General features: G+C 53.2%; 7 protein-coding genes across 7 annotated transcripts; 5 read left to right on the top strand and 2 right to left on the bottom strand.

Annotated features, from left to right (window-relative positions):
* The first annotated feature begins 52 nt into the window (after positions 1 to 52).
* On the top strand, positions 53 to 1114 carry BZA05DRAFT_388041 (uncharacterized protein). The gene is made up of 2 exons (XM_051482638.1): positions 53 to 728; positions 799 to 1114. The coding sequence occupies exons 1-2, from the start codon at positions 320 to 322 to the stop codon at positions 864 to 866; spliced, it is 477 nt and encodes a 158-aa protein (XP_051342427.1). The 5' UTR covers positions 53 to 319; the 3' UTR covers positions 867 to 1114.
* On the bottom strand, positions 1063 to 2227 carry BZA05DRAFT_197605 (uncharacterized protein). Its single transcript, XM_051479458.1, has 2 exons — positions 1478 to 2227; positions 1063 to 1423 (listed from the first exon to the last, which is right to left on the bottom strand). The coding sequence occupies exons 1-2, from the start codon at positions 2098 to 2100 to the stop codon at positions 1339 to 1341; spliced, it is 708 nt and encodes a 235-aa protein (XP_051342426.1). The 5' UTR covers positions 2101 to 2227; the 3' UTR covers positions 1063 to 1338.
* A 1138-nt stretch (positions 2228 to 3365) lies between these two features.
* BZA05DRAFT_433923 (uncharacterized protein) lies at positions 3366 to 4570 on the top strand. Its single transcript, XM_051486292.1, has 3 exons — positions 3366 to 3952; positions 4030 to 4132; positions 4217 to 4570. Exons 1-3 carry the CDS (start codon positions 3704 to 3706, stop codon positions 4366 to 4368), a joined length of 504 nt encoding a protein of 167 aa, XP_051342425.1. The 5' UTR covers positions 3366 to 3703; the 3' UTR covers positions 4369 to 4570.
* An 844-nt stretch (positions 4571 to 5414) lies between these two features.
* On the bottom strand, positions 5415 to 7318 carry BZA05DRAFT_368769 (P-loop containing nucleoside triphosphate hydrolase protein). The gene is made up of 2 exons (XM_051481599.1): positions 6523 to 7318; positions 5415 to 6454 (listed from the first exon to the last, which is right to left on the bottom strand). Exons 1-2 carry the CDS (start codon positions 6974 to 6976, stop codon positions 5601 to 5603), a joined length of 1308 nt encoding a protein of 435 aa, XP_051342424.1. The 5' UTR covers positions 6977 to 7318; the 3' UTR covers positions 5415 to 5600.
* Positions 7319 to 7610: 292 nt separating this feature from the next.
* Positions 7611 to 10968, top strand: BZA05DRAFT_388031 (uncharacterized protein). The gene is made up of 4 exons (XM_051482637.1): positions 7611 to 7841; positions 7919 to 9255; positions 9307 to 10135; positions 10196 to 10968. The coding sequence occupies exons 2-4, from the start codon at positions 8057 to 8059 to the stop codon at positions 10739 to 10741; spliced, it is 2574 nt and encodes an 857-aa protein (XP_051342423.1). The 5' UTR covers positions 7611 to 7841; positions 7919 to 8056; the 3' UTR covers positions 10742 to 10968.
* Positions 10969 to 11943: 975 nt separating this feature from the next.
* On the top strand, positions 11944 to 13894 carry BZA05DRAFT_368761 (homoserine O-acetyltransferase). Its single transcript, XM_051481598.1, has 2 exons — positions 11944 to 12856; positions 12905 to 13894. Exons 1-2 carry the CDS (start codon positions 12061 to 12063, stop codon positions 13591 to 13593), a joined length of 1485 nt encoding a protein of 494 aa, XP_051342422.1. The 5' UTR covers positions 11944 to 12060; the 3' UTR covers positions 13594 to 13894.
* Positions 13895 to 15313: 1419 nt separating this feature from the next.
* BZA05DRAFT_197398 (ras-related protein RSR1) lies at positions 15314 to 16847 on the top strand. The gene is made up of 8 exons (XM_051479457.1): positions 15314 to 15518; positions 15621 to 15700; positions 15813 to 15835; positions 15899 to 15927; positions 16001 to 16010; positions 16078 to 16097; positions 16154 to 16158; positions 16212 to 16847. Exons 1-8 carry the CDS (start codon positions 15467 to 15469, stop codon positions 16575 to 16577), a joined length of 585 nt encoding a protein of 194 aa, XP_051342421.1. The 5' UTR covers positions 15314 to 15466; the 3' UTR covers positions 16578 to 16847.
* Positions 16848 to 16931: the final 84 nt, after the last annotated feature.

Below are 16931 nucleotides of genomic sequence, written 5' to 3'. Positions count from 1 at the left end.
TAAACGCCGACGCTTATACCGGTAACCTTGAATGGCCGGTTCTTGATAACCACCTGAACGATTCAAGGTCGAGAACATAAAACCACCCGTTTGCTGTTCTTGACTCTTCTTACTCTGATCCGATAATTTTGCTCTCACTCCTACACCTCTCAACAGCTCCTCCCTCACTCTCGACCATTCACCTAAATACCTACACCTCCTACACACTCACAAACACCTTCCCACCTCTCACCACCACCGCCACCACCACCGCCACCACTATCACTACCACCTTCCACGCCTCCCCACACAAACACAAACCCACCCCACAACCGTCAAAATGGTCGAAAAAATCACCGCGCACCGCACGACGACGCCCGCGATCCGGATCCTGCGCATCCTCCTACGCAGCGTGCAAATCCTGGTCGCACTCATAATAATCGGCATCTACTCTCACGAGCTGCGAGTGTACCACTCGTCTCACCCGTCGTCAAAGTCATCAATAATCTACGCTATCATCGTCGGCGTGCTCAGCATCGTGACCGCCGCCGTGTACCTCCTGCCGAACCTGGCAAGCCACAAGTTTTGTCCTTGGGATGCGGTCCTGTTTATTCTTTGGGCTGCACTGTTTGGTGTTACTGGCAAGGTCTGGGTCGATAAGGGGGGGTATGGCGGTATGGGAAGGAATATGCGCGCCGGCACGTGGATCAATATGGTCGGCATGTTGCTGTGGTTTGCGTCTGCTGTTGGTATGTCTCCCCCCCCCGAACGGAGCGATCGTGGTGAGAGAGAGAGAGGGAGTGGCTAACACGGAGATAGGTGGCGCTTTCTTGGTCTACAGGGAGAAGCACTCGAGGAGCATGCTCACCGGACGGGCGGTCGTCTAAGTTTCGGGCGTAGTACCTAGATGTCTATGCTATGGATGATGCGTGATGCAATACGGTACCTACCAATGCTTCCATGGGCGGTTTCTTGTCTTTTTTACTCCGTCTTTTTCTTTTTCTTTTCTTTTAAGCGGGTTTGGTCGGGGGAGTTATTGCTTTCGTTTCGTGGGAGATACTGTGTGGTTGTATAATAGGTAGCTGGGTAGAACAGAACCCTTCATGATCGGTGTGATTGGTGGAATGATGCGATGATGACTGTCATTATTACTGTACAAAAACTATCAAGACATGCGGACAAATTAATGGAACAGAAACCCATTAACTGAAAGCTCGAACTAAGAGATATGAACTACAAGTGCCATGCAAACAATCGGTGGAATACATCCTTTCCACCGGTTTCGATGACGTCTCCGTGGCATCTGGAAGTGTCATGTCAGTGAGGGAAAAGAGTGAAGCGAGCGGAGATGGGGAAGACTCACGGAATGATCCTGTCGAAATCCCACGCGGCGACTTTCCGTGCCGAGGCGGCGAAGGAGGCCTTGTCCTTTGCGAGGGCATACCTATGGCACCATCAGTATTTGTAAGGAGAGGAGAACGCGGACAAGGCAACTCACCAAATAAACCTCTGCTGTCCCTTATGTCCAGGGGTGGTATTCATGAAGTGCTGGGCAATCCTGGTGGGCCAGCCCTTGCTCGCATCCTCTCCGCTGCGGCTATACTGTTCCCTCGCGGGCAGATTGAAGAATAGATCCGCCTGGACGAGTGTTCGGGAGGGTTTATGCAGCAGCACGATCTCTTTACTCGCATGCCCATCCCAATACTCGACATCGACCTCTCTCGCCAGCTCCTCGGGCAGTTTCAGCTCTTTATTCCCGCGAGCATACTCAAAGTCGATGGGAACGTCCTGATCTCCCTGGCGCGCGCGCTTCTCGCGCAGCCCGTGCGGGCCGATCACCAGAGCCGACGGGAACGCACTCTTGTAAGCCCCCAACTGCATGTGGTGCTCCATGTCTGGCGCGATTATGTACCCCACACGACCGCCGAGACTGTTGATGTGCGCGCGCACGTCCGCTGTCAACGGGATTGGCGAGAATACGGCGAGGCTCCCGCTGGAGAGCTGTAGGAGTGTCGCTCGCCCCCCGAATTTGATACGGTTGAAGCGCAGGAAGGGGACGCTGAGAGTCGAGATCTGCGGCGTGATGCTGCGGATCACGAGGTGTGGGTTGGGAGAGGTCATGGTGTGCGTTTGAGGGTGTTGGTGATGCGTGGTTGGAGGTGTTTCTGAAGGTTTCGGACACGGGTGGTTGGTGGTGTGTTGGAACTGTTGTGGTTGTGGTTGTGGTGGTTGTGGTGATGATGGTGGTGGTGGTGGTGGTGACGGTAGTGATGGTGACGGTGGTGGTGGTGATGATGGTAGTGGTGGTGAGATGAGCTCTTTCGATGACGTCAGTCGCTTGTGTGCTTGGTTGGCTGGTTGGTAGGTTGAGCTAACTATTGTTCACCCTGAACCGCTCCGCCTCCCAGCCACGACCGTTTATATACCTGCTCGCCGCGGAGTCGTACGATCCTTTTTTCCGTCTTCTTTCTTTCCTTTTCTTTCTTCCACGGAACCGTCGGTGCTCTATGCGTGCGACGCATTTGGAATTCTAGAGCGTGGGGATTTCTAAAAGACATGTGGATGTGGGATTGTCTAAGGATTCTGCATATGCGACGTGCGTACTCTAGGCAGGGTGGATACGGTTCGACGGAGTGGAGTGAAGACAGGGTACTGGTAGAGTGGTAGAGTGCACAGTGGTAACTATGGCGATTTGGAATTCGTGATTACTATGCAATACGAGTACTCCACGGACCGGTCCACTTACGCAGGGCTGCGGGATTCGGTGGGGATTGGGATTGGGATTGGGTCCGGGAGGGTGGGTGGGGGTGGTTAGAGTAGACCGGTACTTTTGCTGATTACATCTCACCTGCGTCCAGTCCAGCAGCAGAAGCGAGGAAGGTGGAATTCCAAATTTCACGACAGATGAGAGGGGCAGCCAACCATTAGGCGAAGTCGCAATTAATCTACATATCCACGGCATCATCGGCGTTGCTGGTCACGGGGAAGGGCAGCCCGACTCCCTCCGAAATCCTGCCCAGCTCTCGGAGTATGCTCTGTTTTCGTTTTCGATCATGACGAGTTTTGCCACGAGCGTCGAGCGTCGAGCGATGTTGCTGCGAGCGGAATATGTGGGATGTTCATATGCATAGCTTCGTTCGCGCGGTTCGAAGCGACAAGCCAAGCCACGACTCGCAAGTTGCAACGGGATCTATCGTCTGACAGGTGCATGGCATGGCAGCCGTCCGCCTGTGCTGTGTGGGAGTGGCGTAACTGGCTCTTGGCCCGCCGACCGACGTCGTTGTCGTCGGGGATCGTCGGTCGGCCTTTTTCTTTTCTTTTCTTCAAGGAATGCCGTAGATGTGTAACACATGATGCTTGCTGTCGCCTGGTTGGCTGCCAGGGCGCGGAGAAGCAGGTTTGCCCCCCCCCGCTGGCGTGCACGATGATGTGCCGTATGACTTCACGCGGTAAATGGTAGGTAGCTGCTAGGTAGCAGCCTTGTTGTCGACTACTATCGTCTGAGAATCTGCGATCTGGAGACGAGGGAGGGAAGACTGTAAAACAGGGAACCACAGAGGACCGTCTCGTGTTTATAAAACTCTTCAGAGCAGCACAGCAGTAGAGTAGAGTACAGCATCACAGCACGCAGTATCACAGCACGCAGTATCACAGCAACACAGCAACACAACCCACGAGCACACCACGCCCAGTCCAGCTCCTCCCACCCCAAACAACACCCACAATGGTCGTGATCTCCCGCGCCGTTTCCCTAGCCCTGCGCAGCGGCCAACTCATTAGCGCGGTCATAGTCGCCGGCATAGTCGGGCACTACCTCGCGGTGCTGGACGATGCGGGCCTGCACCCCGGTGATCGCTTCATCTACACCGAGGTAGTGGCGGGCCTTGCCATCTTCACGAGCTTGCTCCTGCTGATCCCGATGACTTGGGCTATGACGCCGCTACCGTGGGATTTTGTCATGTTCCTTCTCTGGGTATGTGTCTAACGCAAGAGGAGAGGATCCACAAGAGCGATGCGCAGCGCGCTAACACGGAGGATTGGCTACGGTAGATCATCTCCTTCGGTCTCCTGGCGGACTACCTCGCGCCCGCCTCGTGCACGTGGTACGCGGCGTGGTCGCCGGTTTACAGGCTCGGCGGAACTGTTGAAGAAGGTAACTTTTCCCCATTCCCCCGTTTCCCTGATCCTTCCCCCCCCTCCATTCTCAATCCGTGGCCACTGACACATGTACCAACAGAGTGCTCAACCTGGAAAACCTCGCTGGCATTCATCTTCATCTCTGCGATGCTGTGGCTCGCCTCGTTCTTCCTAGGCCTCTGGGTCATCCACCGCCTGAAGAAGGGAGGCATTGCCACCAAGAGGAGGCCGTGGTACAGGAGTAACTACTAGGCGGGTGGTCACTGGTACCTAGGAGTGCAAGGGGTTGATCGAGAAATGAGTGATGATTGATGATTCGTGTTGGCACTCTTTGCGAGCGAGCGTTTGTGTTTTTCTTGGAGCGTTTCTAGCGGATTTGATTTTAAGCGATGTGAGTAATAGGGTGGGTTATGTGTTGGCGATGGGCGTAACAATGGATTTTCTTCATACTGCAGTATAGTACCTGACCAGTTTGTCTGCTCGAGTGAAAGCTGGGAATTCGATCCAAATCTAACCCTCAAAGTCGTATTGAAACAAAGTCGGAGTATGTGGTGAAACTATGCACCCGCCTCGGCACATACGTACGCATTCAAAAAAGAGATATCCCTCTCATATAACAACTCGGGGTTTACGTTTCCATCCGCCGGTGGGACTCTGCTTGCTAAGAAGACGGGGCCGAGAAGTTCCATACCAGGTAGTTAAGCACAGACCATTGTGGGCGCCGGAGAGAGAAGGTTCCGGAGTATCTAGAGTACCTAGAGTATGTATTTGCATAGTAGGTAGAGTACCTGCACCTCGCGACTGGCGAGGTCTCCACAAGAGCATTACCCATCCCCGCGGGTCAGGACTCGGCATCCCTGGGACGGATCGGAGCCCTATGTAAGTACTCTAGGCCGCGTTCATTTGTACATTTATAAGTATGCTCCGTCCGCCTGTTTTTTGGTTCATCATTCTGTATTCGTGACAGCCCGCTCCGTTAGCTACACTAGTGAATACGGTAGACGGTGGTGGAGGGTGGCGGAGGGCAGGCGAAGCCACATCGATGATCGGGCCGTTGGGCGGATGGTGAGTTGGACAGTGGACGGTCAAGGCCAGAAGCAATGGGAGGAGAGAAGGGGAACTGGGAAGGGAAGAGTTGGCTTGGAAGTTGGGAGTTCTAGTTAGGTGCAAGCGGTTTTAAGGGATCCATGAACTACGGTAACGTCTAGCGCGTAGGCGTTTAGCACCGCACACCCAGACGTCTACGCCTCAATGCATGTGCTATTCAAGACTTCAAGTTATGGTTACCAATTGGGTTTCCAGGCTTTGTGTACTGTGGATGGATGGCAAAGTAATATTAAATCACCACGCCCAATTCTCTCTTCAAATTCTACACCGACTGCAAACAGATCGAGCGTGCATAGGAAAGTCGAACCCAGGAAACAATCAGGGAAAAAAAACAGGTGAACAGGGAAAAAAAAGACCACAAGCCAGCATCCCCGTCTCTAGAATCCACCGGGTCTCTTATCGAACATTCTGAGCCGGGACAAATCGGCCGGAGTGGTTATAGTCGGCTTGACCGTCAGCATCGCTTTGTCGAAATGTTCTCTTTTGATGATGCGCCGTTTCGGGGTTGGGGCTTTGCGGGCGGCAGCGTTTGCATATTCCTCGCTGACACAGGTGAGCGCAGCTGCGACGCAAAGATTCTTGAGGTCGGAGCCTGTGTATGATGTTGTCATTCCGGCGAGAGTCTCGATGTCGGCCTTGCGCCCCAGCTTCTCTTCCTTAAGGAGGATTTGTAAGATGGCCTTTCTAGCCTCAGACGTCGGAATGTCCATGAGAAATCTTGCGGGCACACGACGAAGCACGGCGGTTTCGAGATCGTAGGGACGATTTGTGGCCAGCAAAATAAAGGCAGCGTCACCGTTACCGGCCGCCATCCCGTCCCATTCTCGCAGGAACTGGTTGATCATAGAACGTTCGTGGTGTTTGTCATCGTCTTTGCGTTTGGCGAGGAAGGAATCCGCTTCATCGATGAAAACGATACAAGGTGACAGCTTGCGGGCGAGTGAAAAGATTGCTCGAGCTATTTTCTCGCCCTCACCGACGCACTTTTGTAAAACATCTGCACCGGAGATTTCGAGCATAGTGACGCCTGCCTGTTTGGACAACGCTCGAGCTAGGAGTGTCTTCCCCGTTCCCGAAGGCCCATAGAGGAGCGCACCAGAGACCCGATTGGAACGAAGCACACCGTATGTGAAAGCTTCAGGGTGGATCAGCGAAAGAGTCGTTAAATTTTCTAGGCTGTCGAGAATGGAACGATCAACGTGGATATCGGAATACGTAATGCTAATTTTCTCTTCAGAGATGTCAGTAAGCTGTTGATGAAGGAAGCTCTGGTACGTATTCATATGCCAAACCACTTACCATTATCGACAATCCCACCCAGCAGCTGAGTTTCGTACTCGTCGCAATCTTCTTTTATCCGCTCTATCCTCTTCAAATAATCATCACCTGTAGATGTGGTTGGGGGCTTCCTCTGGTGCGATGTAAACGCACTTGTTCGTGCCATCGCCGCTTCCATCGTGTCGGTGGGTTCATCTACTTCAGAAAGGAACCTATTAAACCTTCTGAATGCGCCAATTTCCGCGAGGTCCTCTGACCCGAAGAGTTCCTCTAGCTGAGTAGGTTCCTTCGTCTCCGTGTGTTCTTCAGTCCCAGTGGGTTCCTCCGGCCCAGTGGGCTCCTCCGACGAAATGGGTTCCTCCGAGCAAGTTGCTTGAACCTCATCTTCATCTTCGGAAAGGCTACCATTTTCTGAAGGCTCCGGATCAAGAGCAGATCGGCGCAAGATAGTAGCGTATTCGTCGAGGGTAACCATTGGTGATCGCGGGAGTGTGTAATATTAGTGCGGAACAGTGAGTAGAGAGTAGCTGGCGGACTAGAGACAAGCCGGGGAGCGTGGGACCATTTAACGTTAGATAGCGAAACCGAAAGCCTTTAATATTCATCTGATGACGGCTGGCTTATCATCCTTCGTAGCCGGCACAGTGGCAAATGTCCGCCTGGGCTGAGGGGCCACCCCGAGATGATGGTAATTTTGCGGGGCAGTGTTCTGCTGCTCCGTCGCGATTCGCGCGATCGATTTGGTACCAACACGTCTGGCCGGAGACATGATAATAGTCAACTCTGGCAATAGCCCGCCTGGCCCTCAAGTTTCTCCATGCCCCCCCCCCCCCCACTACCTAGCCCCACAGAATTCCTTGCGGCCTTCAGCCACAGAAAATTCCACACGTAAGCCAGAGCATCCTGTGTTTTGTGGGCGTTTGCGTGCATTCACGCGCACAAAGCAAGAATTGTGCTTTGAGGATTTTGTCGTCGAAATGCAGTGAAACCGCACCGACTTAGGACTGCTGATTCGCCGGCTTGTGTGCGGTGGGGCTGGCGACGATATGGGTGGTGTTGGTGTTGATGGTGTTGTCGATGGCCTATGAGGCGCTGTTCCGCAGCCGCATGGTTCCCATAGGTAAATGCTTGTGCATATACTACCGAAAGAGGCGACTGGCATATCCAAAATGCACAGCTGTGTTTCGATCTCCCTTCGCCCCAACAGACACTGCCAGATACTCTAAACAGGCTGCGGCTGGACACGCAGACGAATCGAGGCTCTGCTTGGTTCACTCGAATAGCCATGGCCAACACCACAGCCACTGTCACCAGTGCTCGTCAGCTCGTTACCAAAGAATGTACGTACTCGGCGACAAGAGTATAAAGCCTACGCTGACGATAGTTCGCCGGACTACTACTCACACACCGCTACCAGTTCCGACAGTCGTCCAAGCTCCGAAGTCTACCCCCCATTATCTCGAATCTATTTTTCCGATCACCTTCTCTACGAAGTTATCCGCATCTATAGCACCTTCAGCGTCATCGGCTCATCCCTTACGTTGCCCGAGATCATATGGCTTTAGGCCTCGCTGTTTCGCCGGCTGCTAACACCCTTGACGAGAAACCAAACATCTCCAAGAAGAAATCCTCTGTTAGATTCAAAGACTCGCCACGATGGAAGCGATTGCGGTCAAGCGATCCACCGAGGCTTTTTCAGCCACCGCCAGACATCGCCAATCCTTGCCCCCCACTACCACCCATTGCGTCTTCGGGACGTCTTAGCACAGTCACTACGAAGATCGGAGACGCCATCGGTCGGTTCCGGAAGGAGCCCATCCAGCCGCAGAGCCCCAAGCAGTATGGCGAAAGCATTCTGCACGACGAGCTCGAAGACACTAAACCCCGAGATACCAGACTCGCAATTAAAGAGAACGACGTCCTCAGGGTTGTTTTGGGGCACAAATCGTTCTCGATGCGGGGCGTGGACATCGCGTTGACGGATTTCCCTTCCCTTGACAGTCTAGAGGTTTACGGTGTGGACGAGGAACAGTCTCGCACATTGTGGACGAAGGAGATACATCGCTTGGTTACGTATGTCAATGATCCGGACCAGAAACTTAGGTTCTCAAGCCCAACTTTCCTCAGGGAAGGCTCTCCCGATGCCTATTGCCGTCTTTCGTCTCTCGCCAAACGTATCCTGGATTGCAATCACATAAGAGCCTACGACAATGAAGCACTATATGCTGCGCATCATGAGGACCTTCGAGATACAGAGGACCATGATAAATACCAGATACATCTCACTCGGTTGGAGCGCGCTACCATGGATGACAATCTGACGGACGGAGAAAGCCGGATTGATATATTTGCTCTTGTGGACTACCTCACTGCAAGCTTTGCCCGCTTTCTCTGCCAATCCGCGCACGGCTCCGAATGGCACAACCATGTCCTTGCATTGCTCTCTACTTGGTCGACGGCGGTGAAGGTCATCTCGGAGCGGCCATCTACATTCGCACGCCTTGCTCTGGACACGGCGGCAGATCGGATTCAAAAGGCCGAGAACAACGATCGAAAACAGATGCTCTCGGAAGCAACCGGCGTGGAAAAAGGCCAGGAGCTCCTCAGGGAAATACTGAAGTTCAGATATTTCAAACAGAGGCGGAGACTCCGGAAGCTTGAGAGTTCACTCACCCAGATGCTGCTGAATTTGATGGATTATAAGGACGACGTCGAAGACTGTTTGACCAAGTACGAGCTCTGTTCCGTTGTTTAGTAAGTTACCTTCCTCGTTGACTACCCACGCCGCTGTACTAACATCGGCAGCGAAACCGGATTCGAAGGCTTCCAAACGCTGCTCTCCCAAGTGGCAAATGGTGAATTGATGGGAACGTCAGCCCCGGCATGCCTGAATATTGCACACTCCGCCTGTGCGATTCTGAATGAAATCGTGGAGACTGTCCGGAAAGATCCCCATCGTCCTCCTCCGCCCAGGAAACCTGTCGAATCGCCGCTCGAGACCAAGTTTCGTTGGGTGTACAACGACAACGAAGAGCAGGAAAGTACAGACATCCAGGCTCGTTCGCTCAATGGAAAGACAGTCACACCGAACGAAATGTCTCTGGAAAGCATGGAAGACATCATCACCATCACCATACCGATCCTGTTGACGACACCGTGGATCGTTTCGGAGATCTTTGATGCCATCAACGTGTTTGCTCACACTTGCGAGGGGGAGGAGCCAACACGATATTATGCATCGACAAAGTTCAAGGCATTCTTTCGAATGTACACCAACCTCTTCGAGAGTTCGAGGAACAGTCAAGGCATGTACGTTTCCTCGCTCTCCAGGGGATTAATGACTCGAGACAAGCTCCTTGCCGGACCAACGATCGCCCTCGGACCTGAATCGACGAAAAATATGTGTGAAACGACTCCCCCCAATAATTCTCGCCTCATCGATGCTACCAGTATGGCAAAGGCGGGCCGCACGATGGATGAGTGGATTTTCGATGAGAAGGCGGTGATAGTTCAATGCCCACTCTACGTGTGGAGCGTCATCACCGCGGCCTCGATCCTGGTTATTGGTGGCATGGTCATAGGCTTCACGGTCAAAGGTCGAATCGCAGCGGTCGACCCGTTCAATATCACTACCGTACACCTCCCTTTCTCGCCCGTGCCTCATCTACTGTTTCCGGTTAACAATAACCAATAGTACTGCTGGGTTCTTGCCGCCTTTCTTGTGCTGATCTGCAAAAGCGTTCGAGTCGATAACTGGTCATGGCGAGACTTCCTCCACTTCAGAGTACAGTGCCGAAGCGTCAGTGAACTTCACGATGTCAGCGGAGTGCCCGAGCAGCTCATAATCGCCAAGCTCCTCCACGAGGAGCACACGACAATTCTGCGCACACGTGGACCATACAATTCGGCGTTCAAACGGAAAGCCGACGATGGCTTCTCCATTGACGTTCCGCTCACCATGTGGACGATGCTGCTCAGTGGACTGATCATGGTGCAGGTGATGAGGCCCAGCGGCCGCGCACTCGCTTGCTTGGATGTTCGCCGCGGAAAAAAGTATACGTGCGTCATCCATGACAGCAATCCAAGCAGCGCATCGGAGTTGTTGGTCTGCATTGATCCGGTGACTTCGCACCAGGGCCGCGGTAGGGGGAAGAAACAGCTCTTTTCGCTTCATGTCGAGAAGTTGGAGTGGAGAAAGGTCCAGGGACTGTTCAACATGCAGAATGCGGAGTTTATGTGAAGATGCGAGTGGGCTTGGATTATTGACTGCTTCCTATGGCGTTTCAAATGTGGGCTTTATACTGGGGGGTTTGAACTCTGGAGTTTGGAATTTGGGTTTTGGGTTACTACCATGTGCATAATGGCGTTACATACCGGTACTCTGCTGTGAGCCCGTGAAGGCCAGACGGATACTCGGACTCCAGGCAGTGAATGCGATGTTACCTAGTGGTTTTACCACCAGCACAAGATCATCCCCAGTCTGTGAACCGTTTGCCGCGCGTGGGTAGCACACGGACGACCTGAGCGGAGTGAATAACGCTGCTGCGAGTGCGAGTGCGAGGACTCTGGATGTCGGCGCTGCCTGGCTGGGCTGTCGGCGCTGTACATACCTAGGCGCCGTGGTAATTACATAAAGTACCGGTAGAGTATCGAGGGCTTTGGCGAGCGAGCGGTGGCTGCTGCTTCAAGGTTGGATCGGTCCGTCCACCACGGCAACAGTGTCTACAGCACTACTGCTGCTCAGTGCGCTACCGCATGTGCGCCCATGGAATTGGAATTGCTATGTACTACTGTCACCCCCGGTTATTCGGGCCGATGAACAAGCCGGCCGGCTGGACTTGCTACCGTATGTAACTACCGGATATATCCTCAATGATGACGGGATCTGCAAGGTAAGGAAAGGTAAGGTCATGTTATCTATCATTGCGGTGGATCATCGCGGCGGGAATACGAAATACCAACTAACCACACTCACCCTCACCATCTGTCGTTCACAAGATCACAAAATATCAACCTCGCCTGTCACCAGCTAGGTTTGGACTGTTCAGCTGTTGGTGTTTGTAGATTTTGCTGCACGCTGAGGTGTGGTGAGTGTATGCTGGCAGTTGTCACCACGTGGTCGGCTCGAGGTCCGATGGCTACGTGGGTGTCGCTGATATCTAAGTTCGGGAGGGATTGTTATGCTGCTTATGCCTGGTGATTATAGCGTTCGCTTTTTACTGCTGTGGAATTGCTCTAAGAAATGTATGTACGGTGACTATGCTATGGCTTTCTAGTATTATACGGACATGGCTTTCCGCTGAAAACAAAGTCCACAGGCAAGTGGATGGACTGTCGGTGATAATTGGTGACTACGCTGATACTAAAGAGGCCTAGCGCCATTAATGGGCTGAGCGCTTGGCAGTTCGTAAGCACGTCATTCTTTACTAATCCATAGAAACAATTTGCAATTCGACCTGCGCACCAGCACTCGCCATTCAATAGTGTCGGCGCACCCCGCGTCATGAAACCCTCCTACAGCTCTCGTCCTGCTGCACTTGGGATGCAAACAACGGCACCATGAATCGCCTAATCACACTGTGTCGGACGGCGTCCCGGACCACCATCCGGTCTCGGTCAACACCAACCGCAACCCTCCGGGCCCAAGCAGCAATCTTTAGTAGGCAGCAGACGCGGTTCAACAGCAATGCATCGTCGAACCCGCCGATGGCGTTCCCGTGTCTCGACGCGATCGAGTCGCGGACCCGCCAGCTCGAGACTCGCTTCTCGACCGAGGGTCCCGAGCCCTCGTACACCACCGGCGCACACGAGAAGTGGACATCCCAGTCGCCGATTCTCCTCGACAACGGCGGGGTGCTGAGCGAGTTCACGATCGCCTACGAGACGTGGGGGACGATGAATGCGGACCGGTCGAATGTCATCCTGCTGCACACCGGACTGTCGGCGTCGTCGCATGCGCATTCCACACCGAGCAACGCGAGCCCCGGCTGGTGGGAGAAGTTCATCGGGCCTGGCTGCGCGCTCGATACCGATCGCTTCTTTGTCATCTGCACAAATGTGCTCGGCGGGTGCTATGGCTCCACGGGACCGTCCAGCATCGACCCTGCCGACGGAGAGATCTATGCCACTAGGTTTCCGATCATCACCATCACCGATATGGTCACGGCGCAGTTTCGATTGCTGGATGCCCTCGGCATCGAGAGGTTGTATGCCAGTGTCGGTGCGAGTATGGGCGGGATGCAGAGCCTGGCGGCCGGTGTGCTGTTCCCGGAACGTGTAGGAAGGCTCGTGAGCATCAGCGGGTGTGCGCGGAGTCATCCGTACAGCATTGCCATGCGGTACACTCAACGGCAAGGTGAGATGCCCTCCGCCACTACTCCGTAACTCCTGCTGACTTTGCTAGTTCTGATGGCGGATCCCAATTGGAACCGCGGGTTCTACTACGGAAGAGTCCCACCGCACTCGGGAATGAAGCTAGCACGTCAAATCGCCACCGTTACCTACCGATCAGGCCCCGAGTGGGAACAGCGCTTCGGCCGCGAACGAGCAGACCCCTCGCAGCCACCGGCTCTCTGTCCCGACTTCCTGATCGAAACTTACCTCGACCATGCCGGAGAGAAGTGGTGTCTACAGTACGACGCCAACTCGCTGCTCTATGTCTCGAAGGCCATGGACCTCTTCGACCTTGGCGCGAAGTCCCAATCTCGCACCAAAGCCCGTAGAACGGAGAACGAATCGAAGCTGTCATCGGATGTCCCCAAAGACGATCCACAATGCAGCCTCACCCTCCCGGCCAAACCATACGAGGAGAAGCCCAGGAGCCCCGCTGTTCCTACCACCAACCCGCCCCAGGATCTGATCGACGGCTTGGGGGCGCTTCGGTCTCACCCAACGTTGATTCTCGGTGTCACTAGCGATATCCTGTTCCCTGCCTGGCAGCAGCGGGAGATCGCGGATGCCTTAAGACTGGGCGGCAACAGGAGCGTCACCCATATGGAGCTGGGCGAGGATGTTAGTTTGTTTGGACACGACAGCTTCTTGTTGGATCTGGAACATATCGGAGGCAGTGTAGGAAGGTTTTTGGAGAAGTAGCTAGGGGAGTGAAGTGGCTGTTAGACCGTGTACTGGACTCGTGACCTGTAGGAGGCGGGGGGCGGAGGGGCGGAGGTACGGGACCGGGTGTGATTTGCGGCGTGATTGTGGCCATTGTACTCGGTGAACTGGACTGTACCTACCTACTATACCTACCATAGAGCAAGAGATACCTCCTTGGATTGCGATTGCGCGGCAGCTGTCTATCAGTCAGGGGCTGGAGCCGATCCGTTGTGTCTGGGCCGGGTCCGTAGTCGTATAACTATGTCCATCAGCGCGCACATGACGATGCCCTATGAATTGGCCGCGGCCATCTCGTGCTCACTTCACGAAGGACTAATTTCCTTGATCGCCGCACAACCGCCGCCCATTGGACGCGTCTATCACGCGACTGCGTTCAGGGTCGGTCACTCGCTAGAGTTACCCGTTCTCCAACAAGGGCAAACCCGGTCCGTGCAGCAGAATAACAACACTAGTTGGAGATGCTATCCAACTTAAGCAGAAGTGCATCCGCCAGCAGCCTCTTTTTTTACAACCTTGATCGTCGGTATTCAACAGGGGGTAACATCTTTAGTTGGTGGTTTTTCCTTCGTCCGCGAAGTACTACTCTCCATCTACCTCTACCTAACCTACCTATCCCACATACATCACTCTACTCCCCCCTCCCCCCTCCTCCCCCCCTCCCCCCCTCTTACATACGAACCAGCTTCGTTGAATCTTCTCTCGTTAATAATAAGTCTCGTCGACTCTTTCCCCCCATCCTTATCGCTCAGCCCAGCCACGAACGCTATTGGACCGTGACAGTCAGCCCGTCAGCCCTCCCTCCCTCGCTCACCATCTCCAGAACGCAACGCAACGGAATCCGACAGCTTTAGCTACTCCGCCACGTCCACGGGATCATCGACGAGACGGCGACCCGACGACGAAGAAAGGACCTGTTGCTTGTTGCTCGTTCGTTCGGGGGAGGGTGAGAGCGTGAAGAAAGAGAGAGAGAGAGTGTGTGAGTGAGGTCTGGCCTATCTATCCGTTAATTAGGTGATTACATGAGACTTAACCCGCGTCAATGAAGCCTCCGTCCCAAAATCTGCTTCCTCGTTCCCTAACCTAACCCCCCCCCCCTCCTAACCCCCTCCTATCCCCTCCCCCTCCTATCCCCTCCCCCGGGTCTATCCTTGCTTACGCTTGCTTATCCTCTAGTTTGATGCTGCCGTAGCTTCCAGCTTCCAGCTTCCAAACCTACATACCTCTACCTTGAAGGAACTCCCTTCCCCCCACTCACCCACCCATCGATAAATCCGCGCCGTCGTCAGGTCGACAGCAGCAGAAGCAGCCAGCAGCCACAGCAAGCAGCAGTTACTACAGCATCAGCACATCAAAAATGCAGCCCGGCAGGTATGGCCAACGTACCTCCCACTCCTCCTACCTCGATCATTCCTCCTCACCCCACACCACCACTGCTTCTTCTTCTACTGCCAAATCATCATGGACGGCACGGGCTCAGGCTAAACGCGACCATTTATTCAGGAGAGAATTTAATATAGTGGTTTTGGGTGCCGGTATGGGATGATATGTTTTACCGTCGTACACTTGCCTTTCGATATCTGCCATCTGCATCTTTTTTTTTACAATTCTTCAGAATTCTTTTTTTTTACTTGGAGAAATTGATCTTTTTCCACCTTCTTCTTCTTTGTTGTCGTTGGCGGGGGGCAGACTGCAGCAGACAGCTCAGAGAAAAGATGACTTCATGCAACATTTTTATATCTTTTTTTCTTCCAACATTTTTTTTTCTTTTTTTTTCTTTCTTTTTTGGCGAGAGAAAAAGAAAAATCAATATTCAGAGAAGTGCCCTGGCTAAAAGTTTGGTGTGTGCCGTATGGCGTCGTTTTTTCGATATACAGGTGGAGTTGGAAAAAGCTGTTTGACAGGTAAGTACACACTTAACTAGCATCCTGGGGAGGGAGGAGGGAGAGAGAGCTTTCATTAGTAGTAGTCGGTCGTGCTCATTCTTTTCTTTTCTTCTTCTTCAGCTCAATTCGTCCAAAATGTGTGGATCGAGTCGTACGACCCCACTATCGAGGATTCGTACCGCAAAGTGGTGGAGGTAGATGTATGTCAGCATTCCATTCCATTCAACTCCATAATCCTGCAGAATCTTACAGAATCCTACGGAGAAACCGAGAAACCGAGAAATATATGGTAGCTGACGTGGGTGTACATAGGGGAAATCTTGTGTTTTGGAGATGTAAGGCGTCTCGGTCCCGGTGGATGGTGGTGGGGAATGCTGATGGTTTTGTTTCGTCGATAGTTTGGATACCGCGGGGACGGAACAATTCAGTAAGTGATGCATTGCATTCCCCAGAATCTGGTCCGGCTATCGTACATAAGCTAATATATGGCTCGCCGTTAGCTTCTATGAGGTACTTCGTCATCCAGACTTCGCGTGGCCGAGGTTGTTAGCTGTGCACTTGACTAACCGTAGCAAAGAGAGATATATCTGAAAACCGGTACCTACATTTTTCCTCTTCCTATGTTTGGGTTTAGTACTAACAGATTCTCGCAGGCCAAGTACCATATATCACTTCCGCCATCACGGCCTCGCACCACTAACTCTAGCCTAGGGCTTCCTACTCGTCTACTCGATAACCAGCCTCACGTCCTTCCAAGAGCTCACCCCGATCCGTGACGCCATCCTGCGAATCAAAGAAGTGGAAGAGGTGCCGATCGTCATAGTCGGCAACAAGTCGGATCTCGAGGGCGACCGGCAAGTGTCGAAAAACCGCGCAAACCACCTCTCGCGCAAGTGGGGCGGCGTACCGCTCTACGAGTCCTCGGCCAGGAGACGGCTCAACGTCGACGAGGTCTTCTTGAACCTCACAAGGCAGCTGATGAAGATGTATGGAGGCGATGCGCCCGGTGCTGGTGGCGGAGGAGCGACAGGAGGCGGTGTCAGGAAAAAGAAGGGCAGGACTTGTACCATCTTGTGAGACTTGTTGGGATTTGTTGGGGATTTGCTGTGGATGGATGGATTGATGGACTTGGATGGGAGACAGACTTATACCATTTCGTTTTTTTTCGTTTCGTTTTTTTGTGTTTTTCTTCTTTTTCTTCTTTTTCTTTCTTCTTTTTCGTTTCTTCCTCCCCACCATTCATTTCGTAGCTGGACGAGCTAGACGAGCTGGACTGGACTGGACTGGACCGGACTGGACCGGACACACCCGATTTTCTTTGGCCTTTTTTATTTTTTAATCACGGAACCTTCTCTACATATTTCATTTCATTTCTGTAACTACTACCTTTATTACCCTACCCGACTGCGGGAACGAGAGAGCGAGAGAGCG

The sequence above is a fragment of the Tricharina praecox genome (genome assembly GCF_024521635.1).
Source record: "Tricharina praecox strain CBS 144465 chromosome Unknown BZA05scaffold_4, whole genome shotgun sequence".
Classification (NCBI taxonomy): domain Eukaryota; kingdom Fungi; phylum Ascomycota; class Pezizomycetes; order Pezizales; family Pyronemataceae; genus Tricharina; species Tricharina praecox.
This window is presented reverse-complemented; position numbering and strand designations above follow the sequence as displayed.

Bases quoted from the DNA above. Each gene is read 5' to 3' on its own strand.
- BZA05DRAFT_388041 (XM_051482638.1), top strand. From the start codon at position 320: ATGGTCGAAAAAATCACCGCGCACCGCACGACGACGCCCGCGATCCGG. The intron at 729-798 runs GTATGTCTCCCC...ACACGGAGATAG, and splicing joins GTGGTTTGCGTCTGCTGTTG to GTGGCGCTTTCTTGGTCTAC.
- BZA05DRAFT_197605 (XM_051479458.1), bottom strand. From the start codon at position 2,100: ATGACCTCTCCCAACCCACACCTCGTGATCCGCAGCATCACGCCGCAG. The intron at 1,424-1,477 runs GTGAGTTGCCTT...ATGGTGCCATAG, and splicing joins GGACAGCAGAGGTTTATTTG to GTATGCCCTCGCAAAGGACA.
- BZA05DRAFT_433923 (XM_051486292.1), top strand. From the start codon at position 3,704: ATGGTCGTGATCTCCCGCGCCGTTTCCCTAGCCCTGCGCAGCGGCCAA. The intron at 3,953-4,029 runs GTATGTGTCTAA...TGGCTACGGTAG, and splicing joins TTGTCATGTTCCTTCTCTGG to ATCATCTCCTTCGGTCTCCT. The intron at 4,133-4,216 runs GTAACTTTTCCC...ATGTACCAACAG, and splicing joins CGGCGGAACTGTTGAAGAAG to AGTGCTCAACCTGGAAAACC.
- BZA05DRAFT_368769 (XM_051481599.1), bottom strand. From the start codon at position 6,976: ATGGTTACCCTCGACGAATACGCTACTATCTTGCGCCGATCTGCTCTT. The intron at 6,455-6,522 runs GTAAGTGGTTTG...ACATCTCTGAAG, and splicing joins GGGTGGGATTGTCGATAATG to AGAAAATTAGCATTACGTAT.
- BZA05DRAFT_388031 (XM_051482637.1), top strand. From the start codon at position 8,057: ATGGCTTTAGGCCTCGCTGTTTCGCCGGCTGCTAACACCCTTGACGAG. The intron at 9,256-9,306 runs GTAAGTTACCTT...TAACATCGGCAG, and splicing joins GAGCTCTGTTCCGTTGTTTA to CGAAACCGGATTCGAAGGCT. The intron at 10,136-10,195 runs GTACACCTCCCT...AATAACCAATAG, and splicing joins ACCCGTTCAATATCACTACC to TACTGCTGGGTTCTTGCCGC.
- BZA05DRAFT_368761 (XM_051481598.1), top strand. From the start codon at position 12,061: ATGAATCGCCTAATCACACTGTGTCGGACGGCGTCCCGGACCACCATC. The intron at 12,857-12,904 runs GTGAGATGCCCT...TGACTTTGCTAG, and splicing joins GCGGTACACTCAACGGCAAG to TTCTGATGGCGGATCCCAAT.
- BZA05DRAFT_197398 (XM_051479457.1), top strand. From the start codon at position 15,467: ATGGCGTCGTTTTTTCGATATACAGGTGGAGTTGGAAAAAGCTGTTTG. The intron at 15,519-15,620 runs GTAAGTACACAC...CTTCTTCTTCAG, and splicing joins TGGAAAAAGCTGTTTGACAG to CTCAATTCGTCCAAAATGTG. The intron at 15,836-15,898 runs GTAAGGCGTCTC...TTTCGTCGATAG, and splicing joins AAATCTTGTGTTTTGGAGAT to TTTGGATACCGCGGGGACGG.